The sequence below is a fragment of the Falco punctatus genome (genome assembly GCF_963210335.1).
Source record: "Falco punctatus genome assembly, chromosome: 1".
In the NCBI taxonomy this organism is placed as follows: domain Eukaryota; kingdom Metazoa; phylum Chordata; class Aves; order Falconiformes; family Falconidae; genus Falco; species Falco punctatus.
The window spans coordinates 107,963,665-107,979,397 of NC_137580.1; the positions used below are offsets into that span (position 1 = coordinate 107,963,665).

Here is a 15,733-nt window from a genome sequence, read left to right on the forward strand (position 1 = left end):
TACTGAGTGTGCTCTGGTTATCAGCACCCTTCCCCCAGCTCCTTTCTCTCGTTTTTCTGACTGATGCTTTTTGTCTATTGTTTCGTCGGGGGCTGTAAATGTGAAACAGTTGTCTTTCAGTGTTATGTGCTTGTTAGAGCTGGAATCAAGTGGAATATTGTTGGCTTATTTGAAAGAAAAAAAAATAACAAAAAAACCCCAACCCTTTTCTTCCAGTCTTCGTAAATGCAGTGTGCTTCAGGTACGGGCTGAATTCAAGCTAATTATTTCCCTTCCCACATGGTATTAGTTACTGTGTTATGCAACGGAAGGTGGAGATCCCACAGTCCCGTTCCTATGCATCTCACCCGGCTTCACTGGCTGTTGGGAATGTCATGTCTGCTTCGAAGGCTTCTGTAATGATCCTGCATCCATATGAAATGTGTGTGTGCATGCTTGTGAGTGCAGTGTAGCAAAGTTGTGAACAGCTGCGTATTTTCTGTGTGTGTGTGTGTGTATAGATAAATGTTTTTATACTTGTTCCACCACTGGGATTTGAATATCGGTTTTTCCTTAGCCCCTGAGCAGGCTATCATGGAAACACATTTTGGGTTGCGTTATAAATCTTTTTGAATGCTGACTTCTTGGAGGAAAGCTATGAAAATGCTGGATTTTGCTTCGCTTCCCTTCCCTGCGTTCTCTCTCCCACGCCTGTCTTCATCAGAAAAACTGGAGACTCTTGCAGACTTTACAACTAGGTATGTCTTGGCTGTCTCTCGCACAATTGTGCTCTCCTTGTAGCGATGCTGGCAGATATTTGAACTAACAAGGAGCAGGCAGTCTTTGGCACTTTCACATGCTGCAACTGCCTAGAGAAGAGTACCACTGAGCACAAACATGCAGGAGTATGTCTTTTTCCATCCTTGTAGGAACTGGTCTGCAGGGAGGGGAAAACAAATGATTCATTGATGGTGCAGAGGCTTGGAGAAAGGTGGAGTTTATAGCACCCAGAAAAGTAGGAAAAGTGGACAGGGATAGGGCCTTCTGATACATTGGTTAAACTCAGGTTTGTCATCTTTCTTTTTTCCCTTGTGAAGGTATAAAACTCTTTAAAAAAAACAAATTTGACATATGAATAAAAAAAGCACAAGCCTTGACCAGACAGGGATTTTTGGAAAGAAATGAGCTGTGTGATTAGCTGTTTGCCAGTGACGCAGTTTTTATTGGTGACAATTTACAGGTAATTAAGAGGAAATTCTTAACAGCCAGGCTGTTCCTTTAGGAGGGGGGGCCGGGAAAGTGCATTTTACTTATAAGCATTGTTTATTTTCATCTGTTGTAAAGATACAGTAGGATTGCAGCACAACTTTGAAAGTATACTTTTCTTCTGGATAGATTCCAAGACTTTGACACTTTGAGTAAATGAAAGCAAATGCATGGTGCACACAGAAAGGTTTTCATGCATTCCCAGTGGGGTCTGAAGTTGCGTGTTTCTCTGAAGAAAATGTTTGCCAATGGACTATTGTAGAAGGCTGTATCATGTGCTATCACAATTAAAATGTATGTTTGCATCTGGTGGAGTAGAAAGACATGCGTTGTGTGTAGAACTGGGTATCTCCTGTTCTGGATGCTGTTCTCTTAAAGAAGGGGGTTGCAAATAAAACTCTGAAGAGGAGGCACTTTACAATAGAGATCATGAGTTCAGATAAGAGGAAAAAACAAAAAGGACCATGACTTATTTAGCTGTGGATGCTTTAGAGAGGTCTCCACGTGCGTGCTGAAATGAGTAAAAATTGGTCACTCGGTGCTTAATGAGTATAATTGCAGAAGGAAAAAATATACTCAGTTGAGTTAAAAAAAATGTAAGTACAGATTAGTAAATGGCAGTGGACTGTCGTACACATCGTACTTGTACTATATATCTTGTCTTGCAAAGACCATTTAAAATATATTTTCATACATATATATATACACACACACGCAATTGTGTCATCCACTTACAAAGTCCAAACAATGCTTCAAGACGTAGTGGGTATAATTCTTCAGAGGGAGGGTGTCAAGGTAACATGGGCTCACCAGTGACAAACCAGTTATTGCTGTAAGTCAGAGAGGTTCTATTGACCACTCTGCTGGCAACTGAGCAGATGCTGGAGCAAGGAATGTGTCTCATTTTGTGTTTTGATTTTGGTTTGTTTTCTGTAGAAATGCCCTACTGGTGTCACAGGGGGACTGTGACATTGTCCCAGCAGATAGGTTGTGTTGCTTCACGCTGTAGGGATGCTTGCTCTGGAAGAAGTGGAAGCTGCTCTGTTGTAGCTTTGTTTCTGGCTCTTTGAGAAGAGGATAATCAGCGAAGGATCACAATCTTTTTCTTGCAGTAATCCATGCTGAAGAGGCTCCATTCATACAGATGAACCAAGGGTTGAGGCAGCACTTTAAACCCAGATAGTCGGTCGGCTAACTGCCCAGCAGGATGCCATCAACCAGCCGAGCGGGCAGCCTGAAGGACCCAGAAATTGCAGAGCTCTTCTTCAAAGAAGATCCAGAAAAGCTCTTCACAGATCTCCGAGAGATTGGCCATGGAAGCTTTGGAGCAGTTTATTTTGTAAGTAGCTCCGTAACTTGTGAATTTAAGCTGTCTCTTTATCTTTAAACTGTGGATGTAGACTTTCTTTAACATATTGAGGAAAAGAAACTGCTGTGAATCTTTTTATATGTCTGGGGCAGAGATGTTTGCTTGTGTGCCTGTACAGTCTCAGCCCGTTCACAGACTCACAGTATCTATAAGGTGTTTGCATACAAACTGAAAAGAAAAACTGGAAACATGGCCCTGGCTTGGTGCTTTTAGGTACATCATTATGTTGCCAGCAGGGATTTTTCTGCAAATTAAAACATGGGGTTCTGCTCCATCAATTCTGACTGGCAATGCAGTTCTTTTCCTCTGATCATCTCCTTATCATCTTTTGCCCCTTGAGAAAAATTGAGTTCTCTCTCCCTTTGTGCATACCCCCAGGCTCCCTTAAAGCCGTTCTTTTCGTCTGACACCTGAGTGTTGGTGCTTTTGTTGTCATTTGTCCTGTCACATCCTTCCCGACTTCAGGCAAGACTCCCAGTATTCATCTGCATAAAACTTACTTAACATGTATATCTGGACAGCAGAATTTTTCCCGGGCCGGTTGGAGGTGGAATGTCTCACGGTAACCTGACTTGCAGGTTGCTGTATGTTAACTAAAGTGCATACTGTGAGACTTTCATTAAAAAAAAATCATTTTCCTCAGAAAACCTTTTCACATTTATAATTGTGGGAGGTGTGGCCAAACCTGCCAATTTCCCTTCAAAAAGCCATTTGTGTCAGTATTTTATGAGATGCCTATTCATTGTTAATAATTGCAGCAGACCATGTTGGGAACCTTCCAGCACAAATTTAATGCAGCACAGATGAACTAATTAGGAAAAGCTTCTTAATTTTGTTCCCTGCTTAAAACTATGAGCCACCACTGTCTGGGAACAGATCTGGGGGAGGAAGTGTTTTCTAACGAAACAGCACTTACCTGCGGCTTTTACTTCATCTCATTTACTTGCTTTGGTTAAAGAGTGGATACAGAAGGAGGGAACTGGCAAAAATCTGCCTCACTGCTAGGTGGAAATATTTTTTGAAGAAACATTATTGTGGAAGGATACAGTGTTCTTGGAAAAACTTGAATAATCTCGGAGGTGTGCATGAACCCCACAGGTACGGGAAAGCAGTGTACAGCCAGGGGTGGCCTGCAGGCTGGGTGCTAACAGCTTCGCGGGCATCTGCAAGAAGCTGCTGCCGTGGCATTTGTAGGCTGCCTCAACCTTGTAGTTGTGGTAAGGGCTGATTGCCCGTTACCAGCTCCTTCTACAAAGAGATCGAAAGTAAGAGGTCATTAACTTCTAGGCCCTTCCTTCTCCCCCCTCCTTTTAGACTAGCAATTCATTATAGATTGGTATTTATCCACTGAAGAGTGCAATTACTTGCTGGTGTTTGGATTGTGCTTCTTTAATGGAAAGTACGTCTAATTTGGCACTTGCAGACGTGTGTGAACGTTGCATCTCACACTGCAGCCCGTCTGGGGGCCTTGTTTTTGTCAAGTTAAGAGAGAGCTTCAAAGAAGACACGCTGTTGCTATTTCTTTGTTACAAAGTTGTAACCTCTAAGTTTTCTGTTGTATTATGGTATCTTTTTACTACTTTTTACTACTAGCAGGTCTGAGGTCTTGAATCTCAAGCTGTTTCATGTAATGTACTCTGACACCTCAAACAGAAGCCCAAAAGATGAGAAAGAGAACACGGAGGGAGAAATTTAGTGTAAATTAAATAGGCCTCAAGAACTGAAGTAGAGAAGTGTATGTCTTGGATCCTTCATTCCTCTGTAAAGCTAGGGAAAAAAGTTCCCTTAGGTTTCTTTCTCCAGAATTTGATTCTGCTAATACAAACAGTTAAACTTTCTGTAATCAATGTAATATTGGATTATAGTTGATAACTGCTTAAAAGGATATTACCAAAGCCGGTGACATACTCCACCTTTCCTTTGCTCATATTTTGCTTGTATCACTGCTGAAGTTACTCTGGTCACCAGATGTTGATCCTTTGTGTGGAGTTTTCAGAGGAAAGCAGGATATATGCACATAAATGTCTGCCATAAAACAAGCCTCGTTTATTTGGATTGTTTAAGTTAGCTGGCCTTGTAACATCTTCATGGCTTTTGTCTAGGCATTGGCTTTTTTCAATTATTCGGGATCACAGGGAAACTAAAAAAGCAAGTGAACGCCGTGAGTTTAACGTTCATGGGGTGCCAGCTGTGACGGTTCTCTCTCTCAGCCCCGCTGCAGCCGTGGGGCTGTCAGTGTTAGGCAGACACAATCAGAGATTGCTTGCTTGGGTTTTTCTAATACGTAGCTCCCACCTCACCAGGCTGCTTTCATTGCCTACAGCCTGGACCAAAAATGTTGATGATAAATAGATGTGGGAGTAAATTAACAAGGAGAAAAATCCATATAATACCGAAATCTCCCCCTGCCTTTTTTTAAATGCAGTTTAGTCTTTCATTGTTAGTTGTACCTACCTTTTTTTCCTTTCAGTGGTGATCCCGAGAAGGGGTGATATATTTCTCTTGCATGGTAACTGGCTGAGAGCATTTACTCTTGTCTCTTTCTTTGTTGCTGTTACAGCCTGCAGTGGTGGAAAGTTTCTTTTTTTTCTTTCATAAATGACATGAATTTTGCTGGTTCACCTCATGGTTTTAGTTTCTTCGGATCTGCAAGTCTGGCACCTCTGAATCATTTTGGTATTATCCTTACCCTAGTCCCTGCTCTGCAGTGTAATAATAGCTTTCACTTGACACAGGAAACCTACTACACTGGAACACTGCAGATGGAGCAGAAGAATAACCCACTCTCTTTTGTTAGAGCTGTGTTCCTTCTGCTCTGCTCTAGTATTTTGCTTGCCTGTTCTATTGGAGTTCTTCACCAATTTGAATGTTTCAGAGATTATCTCTAATTGGCAAAGATCGGGGAGTCAGAATTTTATTCTTCCTTTTTTGTCTCAAAAAACAACAATAGCTGTCCCCCAAACCTTAAAGGTAAATACCAATGAGACGGTAGGAAGGATCCTCTCAAACCGAAAGAAAACTAAAAATAGTATTGGTTCAAGCTCATCATAACTGGTTGAAATAAAGACTGACAGGGAATTCTGGGAATCTCTTTAATGAACGGCAGAATTAAAACATGACTGGAAAACCTTTTTACAAAAGGCAGAGTCCTGGTACTTTGTTAATCCATGTTCTGATAGGCTGTGCTTGATGGTACAAATGTATTAAAAATCAGCATTTTCATCAGTCATTAGTGAATGCTGTGGTGCACATTATTCTGATTTTTATCATTTGGCTTCATATCCAAGTTGATTATTCTTATCAGGGAGTCTCAGAGGTCTTTTCCTCCACCACCCTCCTGCGCTGCTGAAATCCTTAACAGAGGAAAGGCCAGGGTCTTGTCTGGAGCCATCCTTCCTGCAAGGTGAAGCAGCACTGCCTCTTCTGCCAGGGTGAATGAGCTGTTGCTTTGGTGCTAAATTAAACAAAACTTCTCATCTAAGTCTTATCTTGGATTGTCTCTGAAGTCAGGAAGTCTGCCTTTGAAGTGTGAAAAACCATGTACATTTTATTGTGCAGTGTAAATAATAATATTATTGGACTGAGAAAGTGGAAGTCAGAACGGGAATCTGAAGATGGGTCGCATAGATCACTGCCATCTCTCCCTGTATCACCTGCCTTCCTTTGAGACCCAACAGCTAGTTGGTGGGAGCACTGGGGAGAAAGCCACCGGTGTCTGGAGCAGGTATCTCCTGTGCATCCTGGAACATCTATGCTTGTGTTCGGAATGGAACAAGGGGGCTGACTTTGCCTGGAACAGACCTGGGCAAGGAGAGAAACTGATTTAGGGGAAATCTGTTCTACTTGAATTAGAGCTGCTTTTATAAACTATGATTTTTAGTTTAGAAGTGACAGCAGCTGACTCCTGCAGAGACTTGCTGGATGCTGAGCACAGAAAAATGTCATACCTTGTCTCACAAACAGCAGGGTCATCTTTAACTTTGGAAATTTCTGATACATGCAGCAGTTACATCCCTTGGAATATATTTTAGTTTAACTCTCTGCAAAAGTTAACTAATGGATAAGGATTATTTTTTTTTTATCAGTATGTTTGGTTTACATTTTATGTGAAACAGTGATCTTAAGAAATTGATGCATGATGTTTTCTTGTTACAGGCACGTGATGTGCGCACCAATGAAGTGGTGGCCATCAAGAAAATGTCATATAGTGGGAAGCAGTCCAATGAGGTATGTAGAACGTTACCTATTACATCTTGACCATTGCAAATACTTATTAATTTGGATGATTTTAATTAGCTTGGGTCACAGCAGGAGAAAATCTTTCTTAAAGCTGTAAAGGTGAATGAGGGTACTGTGTAAACAAAACAAATTAAGTTTACTCTTCACAGTGTATTTCTGCCTAATCTGCTCTAGGGAAAGATGGGTAGAACTTCTTTCTTCCAGACACAAAGGGCTCTTTTATGGGGCTACATAAATGTGTAGTAAGCAAAAAATAAAATGAGAAGTGGTAGGTTTATATGTTAGTATGTCTTGTTGCCCTTAAACATTCAATTTTAAATACCTTTCACAAAATAACCATGTTACTTACTGGACAAAGGAATAATGACATTGGATGCAGAAGTGAGAGGTTAGAGGGAATCTTGCTTGTACAAAGTAGTAAGACAGGATGCATCCCTCCCTGGAATGACTGTGCTGATGAGGAGCTAAAACAAAAGCAAAACAGCCGTGAATGAATGAGTGTGAAAATCTGAGCAGCAGCATAATTACGGAAGAACTGCCAGAGCTAAGGATTAAGACAGTCTTTGCAGAGTGGTCTGTAAAATTAGGCATCTGAGATTTAAACGTTAAGTGTTTTCATGGCCACCCCGGATGTGGTTTTTTTCCCTAGGACGCTTCATAGAGATAATTGATTTTATACTTGAAAAGTTGAAGTGCTAGAACAGATTCTTGAAACGCCCTACAAGCCAATTTGGTATTATTTCTGATAAACAACATCTATCAAAACGTGGCACGATTTTTCAACAGCAGTATTTATTGGGAGCATGTTGTTAGAGGCATTTATGGTTCCCTCCCTCCATTCTCTATATTCCAGTCTCAGAAGCAGTCTTGCTCTGATGAGTTTGATTAACAACTTGTTGCTTTCTGTACCTGCCTTTTGTGTATTGGCCACCTGCACTACATGGAGCTGAACTATTCCTTCCTTTCTGTGTGTGTGTATGTGTCTGTGTAGGAGGTAGAGGTGACAGTGTCTCTCCAGCAGTCCTAAATTCTAGCTTCATAGTTAAATTTGCTGTGCATGTTTCTATTTTGTCACTGCGGTGACTTGTTTAACTGTGTACTGATGAAAGAATAATTTGTACTTACTACTTGTCCTACTGTTTTAATTACTGTGAGCTATAAATACTCTATTCACATGAATGAAACAAACTGTGCATGCTTCAGAAATAGCTTTTGTTTGTCTTCAATGCATATGTTTCTTTATTTTGAAGAAAGTAATAAGAGCAGGATTAAAACATGTTCCATTTTACTTCTATATTTATTTGTCTTGTTCAGAAGTTTGCTAGAGGTGTGATCTAGCCTATGTAAAGAAAATTGATTAAGGGCATTCTGGTATCGTTTATATTTACTTTGGTTTCATAATAAGATTTTATCATTGGTGGGAACAATTATTCTCTAAAATGAGGACATATTTTATACTAAAAATAGGTTTAAAACCTTTGAAATATGTAGTACTGTGCTCTTAACGTGGTCTCAGGGCTTATTTTACGCATGAAGTCACGAATACGTCTTGACTAATATATCACCTCTGTCTTCCCAATATAGAAGCTTAGAGTGGCGCTTTCTCGGTTTGGCTTTTATTGCTTGGTACCTTGAAGCCTTTAAGGCTAAAGGTGAAAGGCACTAAGTTGTTCTTGTACTAGAGTGAGGGTGTTAGTGGGAGACTTTATGTTAGAATAAGCTGCACTGATATGATGCTCAAGAAATTTCTGGTGTTGAGAAATGCTTAGTCAATCAGCTGCTTCGGTTGTGGCTACCATGCTCCCTGGTTTCATTTGTTTCTCTAAACCTAACATTTTTATTGAGGAAGATTTGGGGTTGGCATGTGTTTTCCCAAGCATTTGGGTATAAGAGACATCTGTCCATCTATGAATCCCAGCCACATACATATGCCTGAGGGAGCGTGTGCTGAGAGATTAACAGGAGCTGGAAAACAGCTTTTGAACCTTTCGGTGTTGGGTAAGGTTTCTCTACCTCCGATTAACTTCAGAACCTATAATCTTTCTCAAAAGCATTTTCAGTGTCAATGCTCTTGTGTTGATGTCTGCATACTTAAATGGTTTCGGCTACTGCATTTGATTTTGAAATTTTTTTCTGGGAGTTGTAGCCTTGCTGTTGTACTTTACAAGCTTTTGCCCTTTTTGCTGGAGGAAGCTGGATGTGTGCATCAAATGGGAGGACTTGGTGATTTCCTCCAAGGGGAGTAATGGCAGTGTCTAGGCACACATCAGAATGTGACATTTTGGCCTTTTCTGTACTTCAAAGTTGTACTGGCAGAGCCCTTATTATAAACCTGGATTTTATTTTATCTGTTTAGTCTTTTACTCCTGCGGAACCGTTCCTTTGTCTAGTGGTAACTCATTTTAAATTGGTCCTTGTATAGACTAAACTAGTAATGGAGAAACATTATCAAGGATGTAGTCAGATATTCGGCAGCCGATAAATGGAGCATCATCCAGTGTAATATACTTACTGGTAGGGATGGGTCTTTATATCTTCAAGAGTTAAGTGAGAGACAGCTGATCCTGCTGAAGGACACGTCATCCACATCTCTTTCAGGTTGGGATGTATGTTTCATTTGGCCACAGAAAATGTATCCCTTAAAAAAGGATTGCTTCTTTTTTTGCTCAAATATAGTTTCGTAGTAGTATATCCTGTGCATCCATATAACTGTAAATTATTACATTGATGAGAGATCCTTACGTGCAGCCTAATCAATCAATAACTTAATTCATAGGTCTGTTGAGGAGTTAACTGGTGAACATCATCGTGTTGATGTAAATTTATTTTGATTTGGAACCTTAAGGTGGTTTTGCCTCTTAAAATAATTAAATGACATACTAACTTAACAACAATCAAAAAAAGGTAACAGTTTTTAAAGTCTTTCTATTCCTTTTATTTTCTACAGAAATGGCAGGATATTATTAAGGAAGTCAAGTTCCTCCAAAGAATAAAACACCCTAACAGTATAGAATACAAAGGCTGCTATTTGCGGGAGCATACAGCATGGGTAAGCATCTGCTGCACTCTGCACTTCTCTTGCCTCGGTTAAGGGTGCTTTAAAATATCTCCAGCTGGCTTTCAGGAGGCACCTGAACACTTGCACTGCACAGATTCAGATGAGAATACTCAAGGACTTTACAGATGCTCAGCAAAACTGAATGGCGTTTTTGGAAACAAGGTTTAGGGAAATTCTGCCTTTCACTTGCAGAGTGAGGTAGTTGTGCAGTTGTTCTAGTGTATATAGCTTGATGGACTGAGTATTGGAAATAAATAGTAAGGGGGTGGGTGGGTGTGTGTGCGCAACAAATTTATCTATCACTTTTCTTGCTGTAAGGAAAGGTGAGAATTTCACTTCTACTGCCTGAGAGGCAAATACAGCAACTTTATTAGATATTTGCAGGTCACTTAACAATGCATTTGGTATGGCACTGAGTGTTAATGGTTCAGTACTTTACAGGTTGACTGGATATGTTCCAGAAGTAAGTGTTCAGCTGTACTTTAATAAATAGGTTAGAATTATCCTACAAAAATTGTAATTAAAGTATGTATTGAGTCATTAGTATTTCTGTTATATAGCTAAATTCTTCTGTTGTGTGTTGTTTACTGAATTTGGGTTATTTGAGTTTGTGTGCATAAAAATGTGTGTGTAGGAATAGACGCTGTGCAGAGGAAGCATTTTGTCAAATGAAGAGTGTGATGTACACCTGACAGTTTTTGTAGTACGATATATGAAAGAAATCATATTGCTGAACTAATAATCTAAACGTATAAGCATCAATAAATCTGCAGGACAGAGTTTTAGGGTGGTTTTGAAATCTGAACGGGACAAAATCTGAAGTAAATCCCTAAATAGCCCTTTAATACTCTGATAAGCTTGTTAAGTGCTATTTAATATTCCTGTTAAGTACATGCATATAAAATATGTAATACAATACGTAACTGGTTATGAATATGCTTTTGCCTTACTTAATAGTTTTGTTGCTTGGTATCTTACACAAGAGGGCTATGCTAATTCCAGTTAGAGCTGTCCTAGTGAGGAGGGGTCAGCATGACAGTGCTGGAATGGGACTTAATGTTACAAGCAATCTGCACTGTATGCACCAGTGGTTATTTCTAGATTTCTCCACTGAAATCTAGAAAACATACATTTACTATTGGAGATGTTCTAACAGCTCCTTTGATTTCTTCCCATACAGCTTGTTATGGAATATTGTTTAGGATCAGCGTCAGACTTACTAGAAGGTATGTCATGCACATTTATTTGATTGAAAGTCACAAGTATAGTACTGAAGTAGGAGGTTACAGCGTCACAAAATTGTCCTGGAATATTTAGTTTCATTTGGGGGTAGAGTGTGTGTGAACAGGTGTAGGTTTTTTTGAATTCTTGCATGTCTGTAATGGTTTTTCTGTAGAATATCAGCTTTCCTAGGTGGCTAGTTTCTCCTTGGTTTGTATTATTTTGAAGTTGTCAGTCAGCTATTTATTTTCTTAGGAGTTTTAGGTTCTCCTGTCATGACAGTTCAAGATACATTTCTGAAACCCCTTGCTGTCGATCCTAATGCTTACTAACAACTGTAGGCATGTTGACTAGAACAGCACTGCAGCAGTATTAGGATTTGCCTTGATGAGGTCTTTTGTTAAATGGTCGTTTTTCTATCAGGCTTCTTGAAGTGAATTTTCATTGAAGATATATGTGTGGCCAGTAAGTTGTTCGTCTCCTTTCCTTGCCAGAAGCATTTCAGGACAAAAGGCTGAGCTGCTGGAGGGTCATCTGTATTGCTACAGTTTATTCATGTGTGAATTGTTGTAAAGTTCTAGGGTTTGGGATTTAGCTTCATTAATGGAAAATTGAATATTGAGTCTCAAATCGGTATTTGGGAGAATGGTCACAGAACTGACAGGAACATAGTACATGGTTGCAAAGTAGGCTCTCTTTTGATAGCAAATACCTGCCATTTTAGAGTTAGAAGATTACATCCGATTATAGAATGTGTGCTGTCAACTATTTTTATATTTTCTTCTTATGCTGAACCTAGTAAAACCCGAACTTTTAGTGTTTTATCTCTGTTTACATTGTTAACAGTACTCAACTTGCATGCTGCAAACTGCAATGTTTTCTTTAATATTGAATTTCAAATAAATTCTTTCCTTAAGTTCATAAAAAGCCATTGCAAGAAGTGGAAATAGCAGCAATTACCCATGGTGCTCTCCAGGGATTAGCATACTTGCATTCTCACAATATGATCCATAGGTAAGTGGTTATATTTTTGCTGTCTCACACACACTTACAGGTAATTTATTTTGTTGATTGTATCCCCCTCATCTCAAATTTAATATTTGTAAGCGGAGATTTTCTTTACTCAGTGCCCATATGCTCCCAAACTCGTGATTTATAGTAGTCGAATACTAGCAAGCTATGTATCTCCATATGCACTATCTCTTACAGCTGGTGTTCGTAATTTCTGCAGAATTGCTTTGAATCTGCTAGGCTTTTCAGTACTTGATATGATGCCGATTGTTCCCTGAAGCAGTGAATAGCAAGGCAGGCTGACTTCACCTAAATAGCTTGTAGCCAACTGCAAGGCAAAGATTGCAGGGGTGGGGGGAGCGTTAACACTTGAAAAATTAGTTTTACATGAACACACATGTTGAGAAACACACCGTAAGTATGCAGTGCAAATGTTCTTTGTGTTTAAAGTACCTGCTGCATTTTAGTAGGGCGAAGGATTTTAATAGTTACATTATTAGGACTTTCTGAAGAACGTTTATAAAGAACATAGTTGGTTCAGAAGGTTTTACTGAACTGTGTATGAAGCTTATCAGGTGTGCCATTTTAAGTTGATTTTTAAGACAAACTAGATTCCAGGGTCAAGGGCCATGTTAAGCAATTAACCTAAAGGTTAAAGATTTTTGTATTTGGAGGAAATGTGGGTATTGAGTAGCTTGAACATGTAAGTACCGGCATGTGTTGTAGCCTGTCCTATAGAAGGTTTTCTTTTTTGGAGAGGAATGATACTGACACTTGTATTCTATAACCAGAGATATCAAGGCAGGAAACATCCTGCTGACAGAGCCAGGACAGGTGAAACTTGCTGACTTTGGGTCTGCTTCCATAGCATCTCCTGCCAACTCATTTGTGGGGACGCCATATTGGTAAGCCAAGAGTTTTACACGTTTCTGGCTTTGTGAATGAACAGGATCGTTTATTGGGTATTTTATATACTTGGGCTTCATTGGAGCTAGCTTTGTAATCTTCTGGTTGTGGTAGTGATGTACTCTGCAAAAAAAAAGATTAAATAGTAAGTAGGCTCTAACTTCAAGAAATTGTGAATCCTTGTATTTGTAGCTCACAAAAAGTAATAAAAATACTTTGTTGTTCTACTTAGGCTGACTTTAAGTGGTAGAGGTGGGGTTGAATCATCTGTAATATATTTTAATCACTCCCCCCAGTGGTTTTAACAGTTCATATGTTCTCACCGCATCTGGTTGTTGAAGTAACTAAAGTGTTTTTTCTTTCATAGGAAAGGCCAGGTTCATTGAACAAAACCCTTTGCAGATTCCTTGTATGCTTTTGATCTCTTACACCTAATCTGTGGTGTTTACACAACTGCATGCTATAATTATTTCACCAGAGTTGGCCAGCCAGCTAAACTATTGGAAATGTGGGAGGGCAAGAAGGTGGTAATGCTCATAAATGGAGAGCTGGGCAAAGCACAAGAGAACATCCCGCAGCCCCTCTAAAGGCTTGTACTAGTGGGGGTGCCTGGTCTTCGTTCCCAGTATCCCATGCCTGATACCTTGGGGAATTGTTTGTTTACGGTAGCTGAAATCAGTGAAACAGCCTGTTTCATTGAAATACTGACGATGACAATGTGTTCCATTGCCTGGAATTTTATGAGCACCAATTTCCTATTTTAGGATGGCCCCAGAAGTGATTTTAGCCATGGATGAAGGGCAGTATGATGGCAAAGTAGATGTTTGGTCTCTTGGAATTACCTGTATTGAGTTAGGTAAGTTATTTTCTTTGAGAAATTATAAAGTGTAGTTATTTAATACCTAGAACTTAGCTGAATCACAGTGCAGAAGATTTAGACTTCCTTCCTTGTCCTGGTTTCTCTGGGACTTGAGTTTTAGAGGAAAGAGCTAAACATGCTCTCTAGAATTCAAGACTTAAGTCTCAAATTTGATGTTTATTGAGTTGGTGTTTTCATTATACAAAGAGTTACATAGACAAAGAAAATAGCCAAGCTGTATCACTAAAGGTGTGCACATTCTCTGGGAGAGGCATTTAACTTTTGAACTGAAAAACTGGCTATTTGCTGAACAGCTTTAGAAATGAGCCATTGAAAGTCCCAGTGTGAAAATATTATTAGATGTAAATTGATATTGTTTGCATGAAAATTTAAGGTATGTTAACAAGTCCTGCAACAATGAAGTTTTGCATGAGCGGACAGCTTCAAAACTATATTCAGTGTATGTTTGCATTTGTTGGCTGGAAAATCCCTCCCCCCCCCCCCCCCCCCCCCTTTTTTTTTTTTTAAAGAGTAAGAAATGGAATAATCCACATTTGAAGTGGTAACCTATAAATTAAACCCCAAATAAATGATGGCATTGCCATTAAAACAGACTCCTTAAAGCAGAAAATCAATTTAAAGGGACTGTGTTAGTATGGCATTCTATTTAAATTTAACACTTAGTGTTTTCTTGGAACAAAAATACACTCACTGAAGCACAACACCATGCACAGCACTACTCAGATTTTAGTCAGGATCCAGCTCTCTGGATCTCAGGATCTTAACTGTCATTTTTCTGGGGATGGTGAGGTTCAGTGCTGCTCGTTGCACCTGAGGCTGTCCTACCATCCTTGTCAGATCTCATTGCTTGTACTCTGAACCGACCTCGGTGGCGGAGCAGCCCAGCTGGGCAGCGAGAGCTCTCAGGAACACGCTAATCCATGTGAACTGCACAGTTTAGCTAAAAATGCTTTCTGGCATTCCAAACTGTCAACTTCATCTTCTTCCAGGACGTGAAATAAATTCTTTCTTCAGAGCAGAGAAATTTTTGGTTGCCAATATAAAGCAAGTTGAAGGGGTGTGACTGTCATGATAGAATCCTGCTCCGAGTGGAGTAAGGAGACTTGGCTGGCTGCAGCGCTCCAGGAATGCAGTGAGCTCATGGCCACCACACCCCCGGGTGCCTTCCTGCACGCTGCGTTTTTGCAATATGAAGCGTTAGGCTTCGTCTACGGCTTGTAGCGTGGTGGGAGGTGAGGCTAGGTCAGGACGGTAGAGCATTGTAGGCTGGGTCGGTGTGGTTATCGCATTTGTGTTCGTTTGAATAAGCTTGGGAAGAAAGCTGAAAAATGGAGATGTCTAGCAGTCTTCTCAAGTTATCACTCAGTCTTAGAAATGGTCTCAATGAGGGCTCAGTTTCTATGTTTCCTGAAGTTTTTATTTTATTCAGGTGAGTTAAGAGAAAAAAACACTAGGGAGAACAGCCAGTTAAAATGGTTTAATGGATAATCGGTCTGATCCCTGATAGCAGCAGCTAGTTATCTGACAGATGCAAGAGGGTAGTGCTGCATTTGAGGAAGGGCTTAACTCCTCAGTTCACCTGTTCGGAGGAATTTGTGGTGCTTCTGGTGCTTAGTCCATCCTGCAGTAACCATGAGTGAACCGTGCCTAGCTTACTGCTGCTGTTTGACTTGGAATTGAGAAGCAGCGTAAGAAAACTAGCATTATTTTTTTCTTGTTTGTTTTGTTTTCAGGGAGGAAAGTTTTCTGTTGCATTTTCACTAGTGCAGGAACGTCCTGGTGGCCTGACCAGCCTCTCTGGAAT

The 15,733-nt window shown here is 40.0% G+C and overlaps 1 protein-coding gene across 3 annotated transcripts in view; it reads left to right on the plus strand.

The window, feature by feature from the left end:
* LOC308061764 (serine/threonine-protein kinase TAO1-like) overlaps nt 1–14,395 on the plus strand; it is a 44,172-nt gene extending 29,777 nt beyond the window's left edge. The window contains exons 1-8 of one of the 3 annotated variants that reach the window (XM_080382193.1): nt 557–737; nt 2,358–2,584; nt 6,770–6,841; nt 9,801–9,902; nt 11,092–11,137; nt 12,050–12,146; nt 12,935–13,048; nt 13,814–14,395. In XM_080382193.1, the coding sequence (XP_080238319.1) occupies nt 2,453–2,584; nt 6,770–6,841; nt 9,801–9,902; nt 11,092–11,137; nt 12,050–12,146; nt 12,935–13,048; nt 13,814–13,940 (690 nt within the window). In that variant the 5' untranslated portion in view covers nt 557–737; nt 2,358–2,452 and the 3' untranslated portion in view covers nt 13,941–14,395. Of the gene's footprint in view, nt 1–556; nt 738–2,357; nt 2,585–6,769; nt 6,842–9,800; nt 9,903–11,091; nt 11,138–12,049; nt 12,147–12,934; nt 13,049–13,813 lie in introns of those variants that run through there. The other 2 variants (XM_080382192.1, XM_080382191.1) reach the window with 2 other exon arrangements.
* Nucleotides 14,396–15,733: the final 1,338 nt, after the last annotated feature.